At 50.1% G+C, this 16,546-nt stretch overlaps 1 protein-coding gene across 1 annotated transcript in view; it reads right to left on the bottom strand.

The window, feature by feature from the left end:
- Window positions 1–2,576: 2,576 nt before the first annotated feature.
- gpc1a (glypican 1a) overlaps window positions 2,577–16,546 on the bottom strand; it is a 37,846-nt gene continuing 23,876 nt past the window's right edge. The window contains exons 3-9 of the mRNA XM_029246202.1: window positions 12,048–12,439; window positions 7,843–8,005; window positions 6,404–6,537; window positions 6,057–6,188; window positions 5,746–5,879; window positions 3,196–3,371; window positions 2,577–2,953 (exon numbers count right to left, since the gene is read on the bottom strand). Of these exons, the coding sequence (XP_029102035.1) occupies window positions 2,745–2,953; window positions 3,196–3,371; window positions 5,746–5,879; window positions 6,057–6,188; window positions 6,404–6,537; window positions 7,843–8,005; window positions 12,048–12,439 (1,340 nt within the window). The 3' untranslated portion in view covers window positions 2,577–2,744. The remainder of the gene's footprint in view (window positions 2,954–3,195; window positions 3,372–5,745; window positions 5,880–6,056; window positions 6,189–6,403; window positions 6,538–7,842; window positions 8,006–12,047; window positions 12,440–16,546) is intronic.

Here is a 16,546-nt window from a genome sequence, read left to right as displayed (position 1 = left end):
AAAGGAAAGATAAAAACTGACCAGTTTCTGCTCCTTTCAGGTATGTTTCACACGAATTGTAAAATATCCCTGCAATGTTACCCCCCCCCCCCACACACACACACACACACACCCCACACCCCCCACCCACCAGGACGATTCATGTGGCCATCCCGTGTGCCAGGAGCGCACATTAGTGTCAGGGAAACGCACGCGATCACCGTCCTGTTTCTTTCAACTGCAGCAGCCTCCTCCACCTGGGCTGAGTCCCACCTGCCCCATCTGTGACACACACACACACACACACACACACACACACACACACACACACACACGGGCTGTAGGGGCACTCAATGACAGTCAGTCACATAACACTGCAAAGACACACGTGACGCATCAATGCTGAGAAGGTGTGTGGGAAGAGGAAGATCGTTGGGGGGGTAGCTGTGCCAGATTCCAAATTCTGATTGGTCCGCGAATTCGCGATCAAAGTGCTGCCACAGATGGTGCAGAGGAGAAGAAAAGAAAAGAAAAGAAAAGAAAAGAAAAGGGATGTGGGCAGCAGGGCCTGAAAAACAGCGTTGAGCACAAAAGGACTCACTGAGCCGCACAAGGACAAAATGTCCAAAATGTCCAAAATGTCCAAAATGTCCCCTCGTTCATGTGAAGTGACACATATTCATTGTCATCGGCCAGCGTAACCAGTAACTGTGTATCATCTGCGGGGAGGGAGCAAGAACCGAACAGAAAGGTGATTCTTACAGTGAAAGAGCAACATTTTCCAAACGGTATCATACAGGAACACCAGACACAGGTAATATTTCACTTCTTTCATATTTCGCCCCCCATATGGTTTTGTTGATTTGTTGTTTTGACGAGGATCTGTCTGCAACACACGCACACGCACACGCACACATCAGGTGTGTTCTCTAATCTGCAGTGGCGCCACCTTCTGTGGGCGAATGGACCGGGCGCCTTGGAGGCCGTCGACCGTGACCGAAAGCAACTCGGGACCCGTCGAGTCCTTCGCTCTCGTAGCGCAGCAGCCTACTTTCAGGGGTGTAACTGCACACACGGAGGGAGCTGAAGTGGTGGGAGGGGCCAAGTGTTACCGTGTACCCAGGCGATCGACCAATCGGATCGAGCCGCGGACCGGCCTCCCGTTCTCCTTTCCTCGGAAGGTAATCGTCACGGGAAATTAGGGGCAAAAAGTGGTCCCGACTCACAATGGAGCAAAATGTACTGTGGAATATAGCGGAAAACACCGGAATATACTGTGTGTGCTCTGCCGCCCCACCCCCCGTCCTGGATGTGCTTTTACAGCAAAGTGCCCTGATTGGCCTTTCGAAACCTCGAGCAAGAAGTTTCCAGAGCTTCTCCTCCTAATGTGTCAACAGGTCCATGTTCCCCCCGGACCCCATGCAGTACAGCGCTGAAACACCCCCTTACACAACTACAGCAACTTTACACACTTTTTACCTTTGTGCTGGGAAATGTGTGAAATGCAGAGGGGTCCGCACCTCTGGCCTCGTATGGACCCCCAGTTGGCTGGGCAGCAGTGCGGGGAGGAACAGCATTTCAACAGGTCACACAGTTCTAACACACACACACACACACACACACACACACACTGCAGCCATGGGCTGCACCCCCGACAAGGTGGGTGTGATCCATTCTCAGCCAACAGCGACAAAGAATGTGGGTCACGGGACACCACCTGCGCCGCCTTCACCTTCTCGTTGGTCCAGTCAACGTGTTCATCCACCCATCAAGGGGGAAAAGAAGCAGAAGAAGAAGAGCGACAGCAACAGCAACACAATCGCAGCCCTCTTTCTTTGCAGGGTGGGGCCGAGCTGAAATTTTGGGTTCTCGACCACCTCCCCCCCAATGTACGCACTCGCCGATGTGGAGGCCTTCAACGGATGTCCACGTGTGTGTGTGTGTGTGTGTGTGTGTGTGTTCCATTCCTCCTCCCTCACACACCGGGACAACGGACTTCTCTGAACGACCGGAAGAGAAAAGCTCCACACTGCTACCGTACCTCACTTTACTTGTGCAAAAAGCCTTTTTTTTTCCCATTATTCTGGAGAAGAGCAGCAGCACTCTGGACAATCTTTTCCGGATTATTCTTGCACCGCAGCGCCACAGTGCTGTCACAGTTATTGAAGGTTCCGGGCACTTTTGAAAACAGGGGTTGCTGCGATCAACAAGCCACTAATGGATGTGTTTGGAGTCTCGCCCGCCTATGAAGCGTCGTCCCCGCCGAAGTACAACAACATCTTTCGCTTCAATAAATTAACCCCAAACCCAGCTGAATTAGTAGAAAAACAAAAGTTTGGCTCAGCACTGAAACAAACGTGTCTCACACACATCCTCCAATGTTGCTTTGCTACCATTGTTAGGGTAACGTTACGATGACGTTATGCGTGAGCTTGGGAACCAACGGCCGCGCCGACGAAACTAACGTACATATGCATCTATAGCATTTTTTTTTACACTTAGGTACAGAATTTAAAAAAAAAAGAACCCCAGACACCAAAAATAAAGACGCCAAAGACCAGCTCTAAATGTTGCGAAACATTAAAAAACATTCGTAATTCCCTTTGTTTTCGTCTCCCCCTACGAAAGAAAAAAAGGTGGTCCGTCCATTCTTTTCTCATTTTTGGCAAAGTTACAGCCCCAAGCTTTTGTCCTGGAAACCCCACCCACCCTCGAACCCACGCGCAGCCCAAATCTCAGTCCCATTTGTTGACGTCACAGGTCAATTACCGCCGAAAGAGAAGGGCGGCCACTGAGAGGAAGAGGAGGGAAGAGCTGGGCGACGCGTGGCTCCCTGTGCCCGTCGTGACCTTCTTGTTGTCTGGCTGGTAGGCGTACAGTTTGGGGCGGTCCGTCCTGGTGACGGCTCGGGTGCCGCCGCGAGGGGGCGATTCTTCGGCGTACATCCCGCTTCCTGAGCCACTCACGTCATCACCTGTGGAAAGGATGAAGCTCAGTTTAAAATAATGCCAGCTAACATCTCCAGGCACAGATGAAGATGAGCACATCCGAGCAACATCAGTGTCTGAATCTGCACTGTTCTAACAGGATGAACTTCAGGGCATCTGCTGTGGACGTCTTGAGAGGTTAACGCCCAAGAACAAAGAGGAGATGCAGCAGACGTGCTTGGGGCCCACGCCGTAGGTCTTGCCCCCTTTACCCTCTCCGTCCACTCACTGGCGTCCTGGAAGTCCACGTCGTTGCCATTGAAGGCGTTCTTTAGGCGGTTGGTCATAACTTTGAGCTGCATGATCTGCTGGCGGATCGTCATGTCCGGCTTGGTGATGTCGATCTCCACCTCGGGGTTGTTGATCTGGCTGGCCAGGCCGTCTCCCATGAGCTGGGGCAGGTATCTGTTATGCAAGGATGTGGAGATGTCTCCATGAGGCCAGTCTGTCTTGGTGCTGCTATTCATTCATTCATTCATTCATTCATTCATTCATTCATTCTCCAAAGCAGCTTACAGTGATTTACCCATTTATGCAGCTTAGTAATTTTACTGAAGCAATTCAGGGAAAGCACCTTGCTCTAGGTTACTATAACTGGAGGTGGGTTTCAAACCTGTGACCTCAGGGTCCAGTAGGAGCAGCCGCGTCTAGAAGCAGACTTTCCGAGACAAAGTCGTTGGTGTCCCGGTGTCGCACTTTAAGACCGTGCTATTTCTGAACCACATTCCCCAATGGTCTCTTTAAGGACCGGGCTTTAAGGACCTTTCCATTAAAACTCGAACCCACGCCACCTACCAATGACACCCGGGTCTCCAGACAGCTCAGCTCCCTTGTGCACAAAGCTCGCAGACACATGGCTAATAAACATTAACATTCATCAATTTTTTTCAAGAAAGACCTGAAAAATATGTACATTGTAATGTATGCCTAACTGTAAATAAAGACACTTCTGGGTTTTCTGCATTTCTCGTGAGGGGGGGGGTGTCAAAACACACACACACACACACACGTATGCTCTGTCATTTATATTTTACACTAAAATGTGCCGTGTACATTATACGCAGTACAACGTCACGGACATGGGCAATTATTAGGCGCCATTCTAAAATAAAATACGCTGGGGTTCAGATGTGAGACAAAAGCGGCAACCAGATGAGTCCTTTGTCACTCCGTCAAATACTATGGTTTCGAAATTAATTTCGCAACTGCGGTGCTCACTGTTATTGAGTAATATCTTATTTCAGCAAATGTACTCTGAACTAACTTGATACTGCCGTTTCCCTTGGCAACGGTACTGTGTCATAGGAGCTCATTGGGGGGCATTTAACCCAGCAGTGTGTTTGGTGGACAAGTACGGTCAGCAGAAGGGCTTTGGTCCCAGATATTACCCAGATATTACCTGGGCAACGAGCGTGTTTAGCAGTGGGACACGCTGGGTGCGCCATCCCGGCACCCCTTTCACCCTCGTCGGTCCCCCGCATGCCGTGGCCTCTATGATTAGGCCTCTGATGCTTTTTTGTCGTTTTATCGCTGCCGCATCACCATGTCAGCACTTAACAGCGAGACATGAATCAAGCTCTGTCGCAATCTAATATAAGCCTGGGGGGGTAAAAAATTCCTACGGTGCAAGAATGTAATTGATCCCAAGTAATGGCAGCGATGTTGCGGAAACGCCAAATGCTTCACAGACGCACTTGCGGCAGGGAGACCGTCGTCAGTCACGCCCAAGCGCCTCGACCGCTCGGTTCGCCCTTCCGAGGACCGGCCGCCGAGTCGTCCTGGTCACCGCGGCTCCCATGAGCGATCCGGCGCTGCCGGCCGGGCGAAGAGCTACTTCGGAGATGTTATCGGTACGGTTTTACACATATCGAACGAGTCTCACACACGCACCCATGAGCTGCGCACTCTTTATTCCCAGCTTCCCTTCCAGCAAAAGGTACTTAAGGACTTGCATTGCGACTCATATTTTGGTCGCATGAGCACTTGCAATGATTGGGAAGATATCTGGAGCAAAAGCGCTGGAAATTTCTTCCAAGGATCCGCCTTCTTTTGGTGCTTCGATTGCTTCACGTGCGCTTAAAACTCTTCAGAGCAGATACACGAAAGTGACGTTTACTCATGTAGCCGAACCTTTTGCCCAAAGTGATTTTTAATTATTTACCCATTTTTCCAGGTGGCAGATTTCAAAAACCACTTGCCCCAGAGGGGCGGGGGCGCAGCAAGCCGGAGCCAATCCCGGATACACTGGCCACAAGGCTGAAGAGGGGAGGCACACCCTGGACAGGACACCACTCCATCGCAGTGCCACAGCTAGGTACTCAGGCACAGGTACAGGACCAATTGCAGGGCACGCACGCATGTTGCACAAGAGCGCTAGAATTGGAGGCAGGGATCGAACCCGCAACCTTTGGAGCTAAAGGCAGCCGCTCCAACCACAACGCCACCAGCCACCCACTGGAGCAAGTTCAGATCAGTACCTTGCTCAAGGGTAAAACAGCTGGAAAGTGGACTGAAACCCCTGACCTTCTGAAACAAAGGAAGGCATTCTACCCCGAACCCTACCAGCCACCGCTTTACACCCCCCAGCAGTTCCTGCATGTTCAGTGACACCACTTTAGCGCTCTCCTGTCTCTCAGACACATACGCACCCCCCCCACACACAGTTGTTTCCCCGTTACTTTGTAAATATTACTCCAGCGTTCATTTTAGTACGATGTACGATTCGGTCCGGCGACATTCGGAGACACGCGGCCGTGTCCAGCGCAGGCCCCCCACCCACCTGCCCCTGGTCATCCCGTTCCAGCATCGATCCTCACTGGCCGCTGGTGCTGCCACCTTGTCCCCGCAGAGCATGGTGGGCAGCGTCACCCAGTACTGCTGCCTCTCCCTCAGCTTGCTGCTCATGTCGGAGACCTGGGACGACACACACATCCTGGTTATGGACTCCAGCTCACGGAGAGGACACACATCCAGATACGCTGAGAGAGCAACGAGGTATACACTCTTTTCACGTTTCAAAATGTATAAAAGCGTGGATCAGGATGTTGGGGGTCTCCGTGAAATATTCCTCCTGGAGGGGGATCCTCTCACCACTTTCTCCAGCCTGGCCCGGTTCGTGGGGCTGGGCTTGTTTTCGGACACAGGGCCGCCTCGCTTCCTGGGCTCCTCGGGTACCGTGCTGCCGGTTCCAGCCACGCGGGGGTTCCCACACGCCTGGAACACCTTCAATGCGACAGTGGCACAAAGGCAAACACTGACTTATAAGCGCCAAGATGCGAAATGCTTGTGACCCAGTCATCTTCTACATAAATAATTTCTCTCTCCGAAGCAATAAGAGGAGGAGACGCAGGCAGTTTGAGGATTACAGCGATGTGCCCTTGATCAGGACTCCGGGCGGCAGTCCTCCCCAGAGGAGATGCTGCGGTACTTTCGCTCACCTTGGTGCTGAAGGTCTCCATGTTCTCCTGCATGTTGATTATGCCCTCTGAGATCTGCCGAGGGATGGAGTAGAGGACCACATCGAGGCCTGAGTCGGCGGAGTTGAAGCTGTTCACCACCTGCATCATGGTATCTGACGGGAAGGGGACCGTTGGGAGAGCGAAGGAAGATTAGTGGGAAAGGAGCCTTGGGTGGTGGAGCGAAACCTCACTGAAGGATTCTTTTACATATATATCTATAATATCTTGCATGTATTTACTTGGCTGACACCCCTCCCCCAAAGGAACTTCCAACTGTTGACCCATTTATACAGCTGAAGCAATGTAGGGTATAACTAGAGGTGGGACTGGAACTTAAAATCTTTGGGTCTAAAGAAGCAGCTCTAAACACTACACTACTAGCAACCGTGACACACATTTAAATTTTTATCCATTTAGCTGATACTTTTCTCCAAAGGCACTTTCAGTATTCATATACCTACAATTATCGACCCATGTGCATAACTGGGCAGTTTCATCCACTGCACCCCAACCAGACTGCTACACTCCTCCACATCTGCCCGCTTGGTGGTTCCGTGCACAAAAAGTAAAGCACAGAGGTTCTCAGTTCTGGTCCCGATGTGGTGGAACGACCTCCCCCTCTCACTCAGAACTGCTGAATCTCTCTCTAGATTTAAGATGGGTCTCAAAACTCACCTCTTCCAGACTCACTTCTCTCAGCATCTCTTAAGTTCATGTACTGTGTAAAATGTTCATGCTCCATAACTTTAAGATCATAACTGCTGAATAACGGATGAACCTTCACGCAGCTACTTCTGTAATGTAACGTAATTGTTTATATAGAAAATATTGGCATATAAAAGTGGCAAAAGTAGCGCTCGAAGCTGTGACCCCCAAACTGGGAGAGGGGCTCCAGCAGATTCCAGGAATAATATCTGAAGTCTCTGTCCAGAATAGCGCAGTCCTAGGAACAGCTAAGATACTGCGCAGAACAGAACCCTCAAACTCCAAGGCCTCTGTTATAGGACCCGAGCTTGAGGAAGACACACACCACCCCATGTGGGGACAAGAGGAAGATTTTATATATACTGTATAAATCAAATCCAGATTTATATTAAACCTGGAGAGTTTTGAAAAGACAAAATCTTCAGTATATGCTGAAATACTGTATTTTAGTATTTCATGTAAATAAATGGAAATACCGTGTTCAAGGGTACTATAGCTGGAGGTGGAATCTAAACTGCAGACTTCGGGGCCACAGAAGCAGCGGCAGCCACTACACCACCAGCCACCTACACCCCATACAGCGTGAATCACTGCACCAGTTACATGAACCACAGTGCTGGATTTGGGACCAGTGTTTCCCAATGGGTGCAAAGAGGCCCCGCCCCCCCATCCGGTACGATTCGACACCCACCCAGGACCTTGGCCTCACTCACCTAGAAGGTTCTGCCACTCGGTGTGCAGATCAGCCTGGTTGGCCAGGCAGCCCTTCATGACGTTCCTGCAGTAATTGGCACAAGGCTTGAAGGAGACGCCCCGGCAGTGAGGGCAGTACATCAGCTTCATGATGGCCCGGTTGCACTCCAGGCTCAGAGGTACCTGCCAGAGAAGCGAGAGGACTTACGACATACCCATAAATTTCGAATAAAATACCGCGATCAATGAAAAATGCAACGTACATCACGAGGAGGAGAAAAGGAGCACGCAGCTAATTGATGATTGATGTGTGTACTTTCCAGAAGTTCTGCGATGTTCTCCGAGGAACCAGCCAAGGTGCCTTTTAGAGAAGATGAACAAAATTGCTACGGTGCCCTTTATAACGGCCTCCTCGCATGGACCTATTCCGGTGGCTCAAGCGACCCCCAGCAATGCGACGGAGAAACCCCTTGGCTGCAGGAAGGCCAGTGTGAAACGCGTACCATACGAGCGCCGCTCAAAGCCCTGGGCTCCCAGGATTGCGCTGATCTCCGTACCGCAGGACTCTCTGGCCTTTTTGTCCTCTTTATTACATAACGTGTCCCCCTTTGTAACCAGGTTAAGTCACAGAGCTGCGATTAATTCATTCATAAATTCTCGTGCATTCATTTCCACAAATCGCTCTTCCGGTACGAGGTCATGGAGATCCAGAGCCAACCCAGGGAAGCAGAGCGTGTCACAGATCACTCATATATAGACAAGGCGGAGCTGGTAGTGCAGTGGCCTTTGGACCCAAAGGTCACAGGTTTGAATCCCACCTCCAGGTGAAGTACCTTTGAACAAGGTACTTACCCTAAACTGCTCCAGTAAAATTACCCCGCTGGGTAAGTACTTGGCTTAATGTTGTAAGTCAGGTAAATGTGACCAGAAACCTCTTATGGTCCAAACCATTATTTCAGTCTCAGAAGCAGAGGCAGGTTAACAGGGCACAAAAACCTGTCTCACCCATTTTCTTGTCTGGGGTCCTGACTGGGAGGGCAGAAATCCAGTCATTGAGGGAAACACTTTGTTCGGTAATTCGTACCGCGGTATGCAGGAGGAGGACAGTAGAGTCCTGTCCCAGCTCTTTACCAACGACTGTTGGGAATTTTGTACCGAATCACAACAAAACCGAGACCGAGAGCCTTCAGCTCCCACCTCACCCGTCCAGAAAGAATGAAAAACAAACTGTCAGAGAGAATCTAATTTCAGACTGAAGAAAAATAATAAAAACCTGTGTTTAAAGGTTTTATAAGTCAAGATGTAACTGCTGGTTGTGTTTATGTAACCTTCTGCGGCGCCCAGATTGTTTCATTTTTTCTCGGAGGAGGAAATCTGCCACGTGACCCTTCCACGGGGGTACGAGGAAACCAATCCCTGCTAAACTGCTCGCTGTAATCGGATGAGCTCGGTCCCGGGGTAAACCGAGGCTATCGTTCATTAGAACGCTGAGGATTACACGTGTCCATATAGAAATGTGCTTGCTTTTTAAAAAACTGAGCGTATTCCTACTGGCACAGAAAGAGATAAATAAATAAACTATGCAATAAATAAATAAATAGATTGGTTAATTGATTGATTAATTAACTTGGACAGGCCACTAAGCTTCTGACTCCCCGGGTCCCATAACGACGGGTTCCCGCCTCCTCCCCCGAACGCCACCTGACCATCGGGTGCATGTGGAATACAGCTCATGGACGGTTCAGTCCCGCTATGGTCGGCTGAAAGTAAATGTCATGAGGGTGAGGACACAGGAATCACGGATAGGTGGAAGACTGGCCCGCCCCTTTCCCATGATTCCTCATAGACCCTCTGTCCTTCAAAAGAGCAAACAGAGTCAGGAGGGTTCGTGGGCAGATGGTCCAAAGGTGGCTGGGGGGAGGGTGGGCACAGAGCCCAGAAGTCCAGGAAACCCAATGATTAGAAGGTTGTGTGCAACATCTGCACGAAACATAGACGCACCGGAACGGGTCGGGGGGACGCCCTCGTGTGCAACCCGGGGACGAGGCTGATGGAGCTCGACATCACAGAGGTGACATCGCTGCGGTGAGCGTCTATTCCGATGAGGTAGTTGATTGAAACGGCGTTTTTGTGGGACGGAGATCGACTGTGAGTTTCTTTCACCTGTCCTCCTCCACCACGTCAACTATACTGTCTGTATCTGCGGGGAGGGGCCACTCAGCCACCCCTGTGTGTTTGGGGGGCGTCATCTCCGGATGCAGCGTGGTGAACTCACAGACTCAGAACCGTACCTCGTTGGGAACGCACCACGCGACACACACCACACACTTCCGTAAAACTGACGAGTTGAGTTGGACTGTGAGAAATCAGCTCTTTTACCACTACGCCACTTACTGCCCATTTTGTCAAACGGATCCTCCTGTAAAGGAATTAGCTCGTTGGTCTGTGCATCTGCGGATTTCAGCATCGCTACATTTTTAATGCAACGTCAACCCAAGGTTTCGGTCGCTGAGATCTGTTGCATGTAAGCTGTCTGTTTCTGTTGATCACAACAACTTGCGTGTAATCTGCTTACTGATAAATGACTTTTGTTTGCAGGGGATTGAAGTTCAAATTGCACGCAACAGAAAGATTAATTGTGGTCTGAACATGAGCTGAATTATTTTTTTTGGAGAACAGAAAGTACTTAGAGTTCGGTCATGGACTCTGATTTCCTGTGATAAATTCAAACATTCAAAATTAAAATTAAATTTCAAAATTAAATGTATTTATGCCTGTAAATATTATATAAAATTATCATTATTATTATACACACACACACACACACACACCGCTTGTCCCATATGGGGTCGTGGGGAGCCAGAGCCTAACCCAGCCACACAGGGCGTAAGGCTGGAGGGGGAGGGGACACACCCAGGATGGGACGCCAGTCTGTCGCAAGGCACCCCAAGTGGGACTTGAACTCCACACCCATGGGAAAGCAGGACCCGGTCCAACCCACTGCGCCACCATGCCTCCGTCATTATTATTATTATTATTATTATTATTATTATTATTTTATTTAAATTGAAAAATGATTCACTCACCCAAAAACACTGACTAGACTTATCACAAGACTGAAAAAACCTTATTTAGTTGACATTTCTCTAAGGTAGCTTACAATGTTAAGATTTTTATACTAAGCTACTTATTATCCATCCTATTATAAAGGTGGGTTATTTTTATTGTATGAATTCAGATCATGTCTTGATTGAGGGCACTAACCATGATACCCCAACACCTTCTCCTCCATATTGGAACACAACATGTCCACGTCCCTCACAGCGATCCCTACCAGCTCTCGTCATGCATCTTCTCCCCCAGCAGCGCCCAGAGCATCTCGCTGTTCCTCCATTCCTCTGTGGATGGCATTTATTCTGGGTGGTGCTGGTGGTGGTCGGTTGAGGGTCGGGTATTTCTCCACAAGTTGATGCACCACCTCAATTGCTGCTGTCTGTTAATTTCACGCTATGAATCATGGTATGAATTTGATAATGTAGCTGAAGCATTGTGGCCCAAGTGACGTAGGTGAGACACGGGGGTCATGGAAACAAGCAAAATGAAGATGGTCCTGCAAGTCCCTGCTTGAGCGAAGCCCGATTCGGTTGCTTTGAGAAAGGACAGGAAAACAGCCCATCCTGCAAAATTGCCAGCTTAGTAAACACCTCTAATGGTCTTCTCTGCAACGGTCTGCTAATTGTTCACCGAATTGCGTGTTTGTACCGTTTAACTTAATGATTCCGTTTGACTTTGAGTTTCCCTCCAAAAACGCATCAATGCCGAGAAACGCTTTCTGTTCTCTTCCGAGTATTTCTGGGTAAACTCCTCATAAATTCCTCAATAAATTCCCAGGAATAATGTGAAGAACTGCTTCTGAATCCATTAATATTCACATGACCCATTGCGTTACACTGCTATTATATAACAACTTATTAATATTGAAATTGTTATTTACAGATGGTACAGTCTGATTACTCTCATTTACATCAGTGAAATCAGCGACAAAGACCGAAAAGGGGAAGCTGAACAGCATCGGTGTTCCACACTGCCTCTACTGAACTGGCAAGAACACCAAGAATAAATGAGTAAGTTCTAGTCAAGACCAGCATTTAGATGGACGAGGAGCCCTCGACCCCAACACGAGCAGGAATGTGAGAGTTTAGCTGGAGGTTCAGGCTGAACGCACCTGGGAAACCTTGCGGACCACCTCCCCGGCGATGGTCAGGCCCTGGACGAGGGAACGGGCAGCTACAAAGGTCCTAGTGGCCCGAAGGTGGAGGTCATGCGGCGCGTCACCAAAGGGCCGTAGTGTCTCCATCTGCTTGGCGGCGCAGTCCAGGTACTCGTCGCCCAGGGTGTACTGCAGGTTCGCGGCCCGGAAGAGCCGCTCCATCAGCCGCGCCCAGAACTCGTTGAGCGCCTCCTCCAGGTTGAGGCGGGCACCGCGGTAGTAGCGCCGCAGCTCATCGTAGAGGTCCTGGAAGACACGAGCGTTCTGCGCAAACAGGGTACCGTGGGCCTCGCGGTACGAGTCCTGCAGGGAGCGCTGCGACGCGTTCAGTAGCTCCACGAAGTAACCTGGGGAAGGGGGGGGGGGGGACAGGATGCGGTTCAATGCCATCGTGCCTCGTTGGGTTTTTCAACCTGTGTCTCTTAATCATACACACAGCTATTAAGATTTCATATATAGTCACTGATTTCAGTCCGTGTTTCTTTTTTTTATCTAAAATATTTCCTTTTCATTACACTTTTTACGTTGTTCTTTTCACACTGACGTGTTTAGTGGACATTGGTGTCACTTCAATATCCAACTCCTTATTTTAGTACATAAAAAGTGTCTAGAAATGCATGACTGACTGAGCAAATTGGAAAATGACAGAAACGGCATATGCGCACACACACACACACACACACACACACACACACACACACACACACACACACACACCCACACGCACTGTCACATAGCTTGTTGTGTGACAATTTCAGTGTCACACAGTGAGGTCACCGCTAGGAGGAAGTTTCAAGGTCCTGTCCAGACAGTCCCAGAAACTTGGGTTCGACACCATGATGTGCCGGGGGGGCTAATGAGTCACCTCGGCCGCAGGTGACGTGGGGGGGGGGGGTGGTCGTCACAGTCATTCAGAGTCCAAACAAAACTGTGTACCGCTGTGCCGGAGCAACAAGAGGTCACAGCTATTTGGCACAAGGGCAACTGACAAGTGCGTGATGGGAAGGTATCATCAAAACACGCATTCGATTAACGCAGAGGCTGCAGGTCCGAGTGCACGTCTAGAAGAGCCCATGTAACAAAAGGCTGCTTGTACACGTGTACCGCGGGGGTTTACCATTCTGAGCACTCTGCGTTCACCACCGGGGGCCTTGGCAGACTCATCATGTCCCCGCGAGCCCAAAAGTAAGGAGGACAGGGCCCAGAAAGCTCTAATCTGCTCTCCCACCTCGGCTGGCTCCTCGCTGCAGCCGTCATTATTTTTGCGGTTGAGGAACAAATAGGACAGGGAGGGGGGAGTGAAACAGAGACACACATCCCTTCTGCTTTCGGGAACTCGTTTGAAGGAAGAACGCAAAGGTGAGGAAAAGGCTGAACGTGGAAGGAAAAAGATGCCGTGATTTAGAGTAAAGACAGAGGAAGAAGGATGCATTACCACAACAGCAGATCCACACACACTCGCGTGCAGAAAAGTGACTCACAGCGATGGGATGTGAGGGACTTAAAGATAAATTACAGCGCGGCAACATGGAAAGAAGCATGTGACACGGGCGTGAGTCACATCTCAAAGAAGCGGCATCCTGCCATCAACCCCCCCACCCCCATCCCAGAGCCATCCATCCACAAGGAGGCTTTTGTTGGACGCGGAGCTCTGGCTGCGCTCCCTGTCTCCCTGGCACCGCGGACGGAGCGGTCGGGAATGTCGGGCCGCGGGCCCTTCGCTCCGGAGCTCGCGCTGCTCTGCATGCGCAACAGGAGCCCCCATCAGGTGGGTTCAGCGCCGGCGCCGCCAGCGGTGGAGCTCCCGACCCGATTCCAGAGTGCAACGTCAAAGCTGAGAGGTCTCCAAACCATCTCTCGCTATTAAATGTAGTTCTCTGTAACACACACACTGCTGGAGCTCACACCTTTGAACTGCCAACACTGAAGTTTATAAGTTCATTTATTTCAGTTTATATCTTAAGATTTAGCTTTAAGGGTTTAGATATGAGAGGAGAGCATTCATATGTTACCTTTATTCATTTAGCCGATGCTTTTCTCCAGGGTGACTTAAAATGTTAATTTACCTAAAATTATTTACCCATTTATACAGTTGGGTAATTTTATTGGAGCAACTCAAGGTAAGTACTTTGCTCAAGGGTACTATAGCTGGAGGGGGATTTGAACCTCTAGCCTATGGCTCCAAAAGCAGCCGCTTCGACCGCCGCACTACCAGTGGTCCCACGTATGAACCCGAAGAACCCTGTTTCAGGTGTAAAGGTGCCAAAATGCATGTGGTGACCTGAGAAAGGAAGAACCCATCAGGACCCATCTTTGGAACAGCAGCTGTTTACAGCCTGACAATCAAAGCAGCGGCAGATGTTTGAGGGAAGCGCAGCAGACGGCGGACGAAGCGCACGAGACGTTGGCTTGTTACAGCGCTCATGTCCTCCGGTGTGGCCCATCGCTCGGTTACCTCTGATGGCCATTAAAAATTTCAGCTCACAAGGCAATTTTGTAATGGACAAACAAACACATAAACATGTTTAATATGCATATAAATCCACTTGTTTTTAAGGCTGGTGTTTTATGATTATGACATTTATAAAGCTGACATTTTTGAATGGGTTCATTTCATTACATGACAAACACACACACACACACACACACACACACATTTTCTGAACCGCTTGTCCCAAACGGGGTCGCAGGGAACCGGAGCCTAACCCGGCAACTCAGGGCGTAAGGCCGGAGGGGGAGGGGACACACCCAGGACGCAACGCCAGTCCATCGCAAGGCACCCCAAGCGGGACTCAAACCCCAGACCCACCAGAGAGCAGGACCCAGTCCAACCCACTGCGCCACCGCGCCCCCCTACATTATAAACATTTTTTTGTATTATTATTATTATTATTATTATTATTAATATTATTATTATTATTATATTCACACCAACAATAACCAGGCTCACAGAACGCTAAGCTGTGACTCCACATTCCCCAAGTCTTTGTGTCCTGATGGAAGCTCTTTATGTCTATAGTCGGCACAGAGACCTGTCCTTGCATCCTTGCATTCAGTTTGACTCCGTTCCCATGGCGACAAACAACCGCAACATTCCTGTAACATCCCTGCAGCCGGACTCCAAGAGCGTCCATCCCCCACGTGCTGGGAAAACGTCCCACCGTCCGCCATTCTGCATCGACCTCCTGCTCGGCGAGTCACAGACACGCAGACGTATAAATTAATTTGATTCTTGCATGATGCTGTTTATTGGCTCAGCGCTTGACACGTTGCCCTTCCTCAAGGGTAAACTGCAACCCCACCTCTTTTGAAAGCACCACTTTCAGGTTTCAACCTCTGAAGAGCTCAGAGTCTCCTTGTTCTGTTGCAAATGTAAAGGGTGAGGCTGGGGGTGGGGCTGGAAAACCACGATTTCCTTTCCAGGAACAAGTCCAGTTAAATCTCCAGGACAACGACTGGACGGGGGGGTTCAGACACACCCCCGTATTTCTACAAGGCCCCCGTTGCGCAGCCCGTCAGTGACGGTGACAATAAAGAGAGAAGCACCTTCACGAAGGAGCATAAAACCACACTTTGAGACAGACACACAGTCTGCATTCAGGAGAACCATCGCGAACCCACACGGTTCACACCACTGCCTCCAGATGCAACGCACTGCGCCATTAGCGACAGAAGCACCTGCGCGGGAGGCAGCGCCTTCTGTCCGCCACATCTGTCCGGGGCCCGTCTGAGTGCCGAGTCCCCGACGCCCTCTCCTACCCGCCAGCATCATCAGTCACACACACCGCACGGCTCCGCCCCCCGCCTCCACCAGTCAGACCCGAGCAGCTGGACTCAGCAGGTAACTGACAAGCGAACCCTTCGCCAAGTGCACCATGGAAACCGCCTGCTAAACAGTGTCCCTCAAGGTAAACTCGGGGGACGGGAACACGGCGCGGGCATCGCTAGCGCCGGAGGGACAGCTTCGCATCCAGGACTCTGCCACTGGGACTGATACCGGGGCACTGACCCCGAAAGCGGTCGTTCATCTATTCTCTGACAGCCGAAGTGAGAACAAAAAACAACCAGCGGAACCGGAACCTTCTCTCAAAGAGTCTTCTGTGACGTGCGTCCCCATGATAAAAAAATGGAGCCAAAAGCAGTAATAAATGCCGAATGACAAGCGTTCAGCGAAGCTGAGGCTGTGGGAGGTCCTCAGACAACCTGCCGTCCAGGTACTTTAGATCACCAGACTGAGTGTGAAAACTGATATGCCACTAAAGGAAAAATTGAACATGTACTTTGTGTGGCAGTGGCCACGGCTGTTTTCAGCTCAAACAGATTTCACGAAGGTGTACGACCGACTGAAATGTGCCTTTCCGCTTTCAAGTGTTGTTGCTATGGAAACGGTGCAGTAAACACTAATTCCCGTCCCAGCAGTCACTATCGGGCGGTCGACCCATTAGACTGACTGC

This window comes from Scleropages formosus, chromosome 19 (genome assembly GCF_900964775.1).
Source record: "Scleropages formosus chromosome 19, fSclFor1.1, whole genome shotgun sequence".
In the NCBI taxonomy this organism is placed as follows: domain Eukaryota; kingdom Metazoa; phylum Chordata; class Actinopteri; order Osteoglossiformes; family Osteoglossidae; genus Scleropages; species Scleropages formosus.
This window is presented reverse-complemented; position numbering and strand designations above follow the sequence as displayed.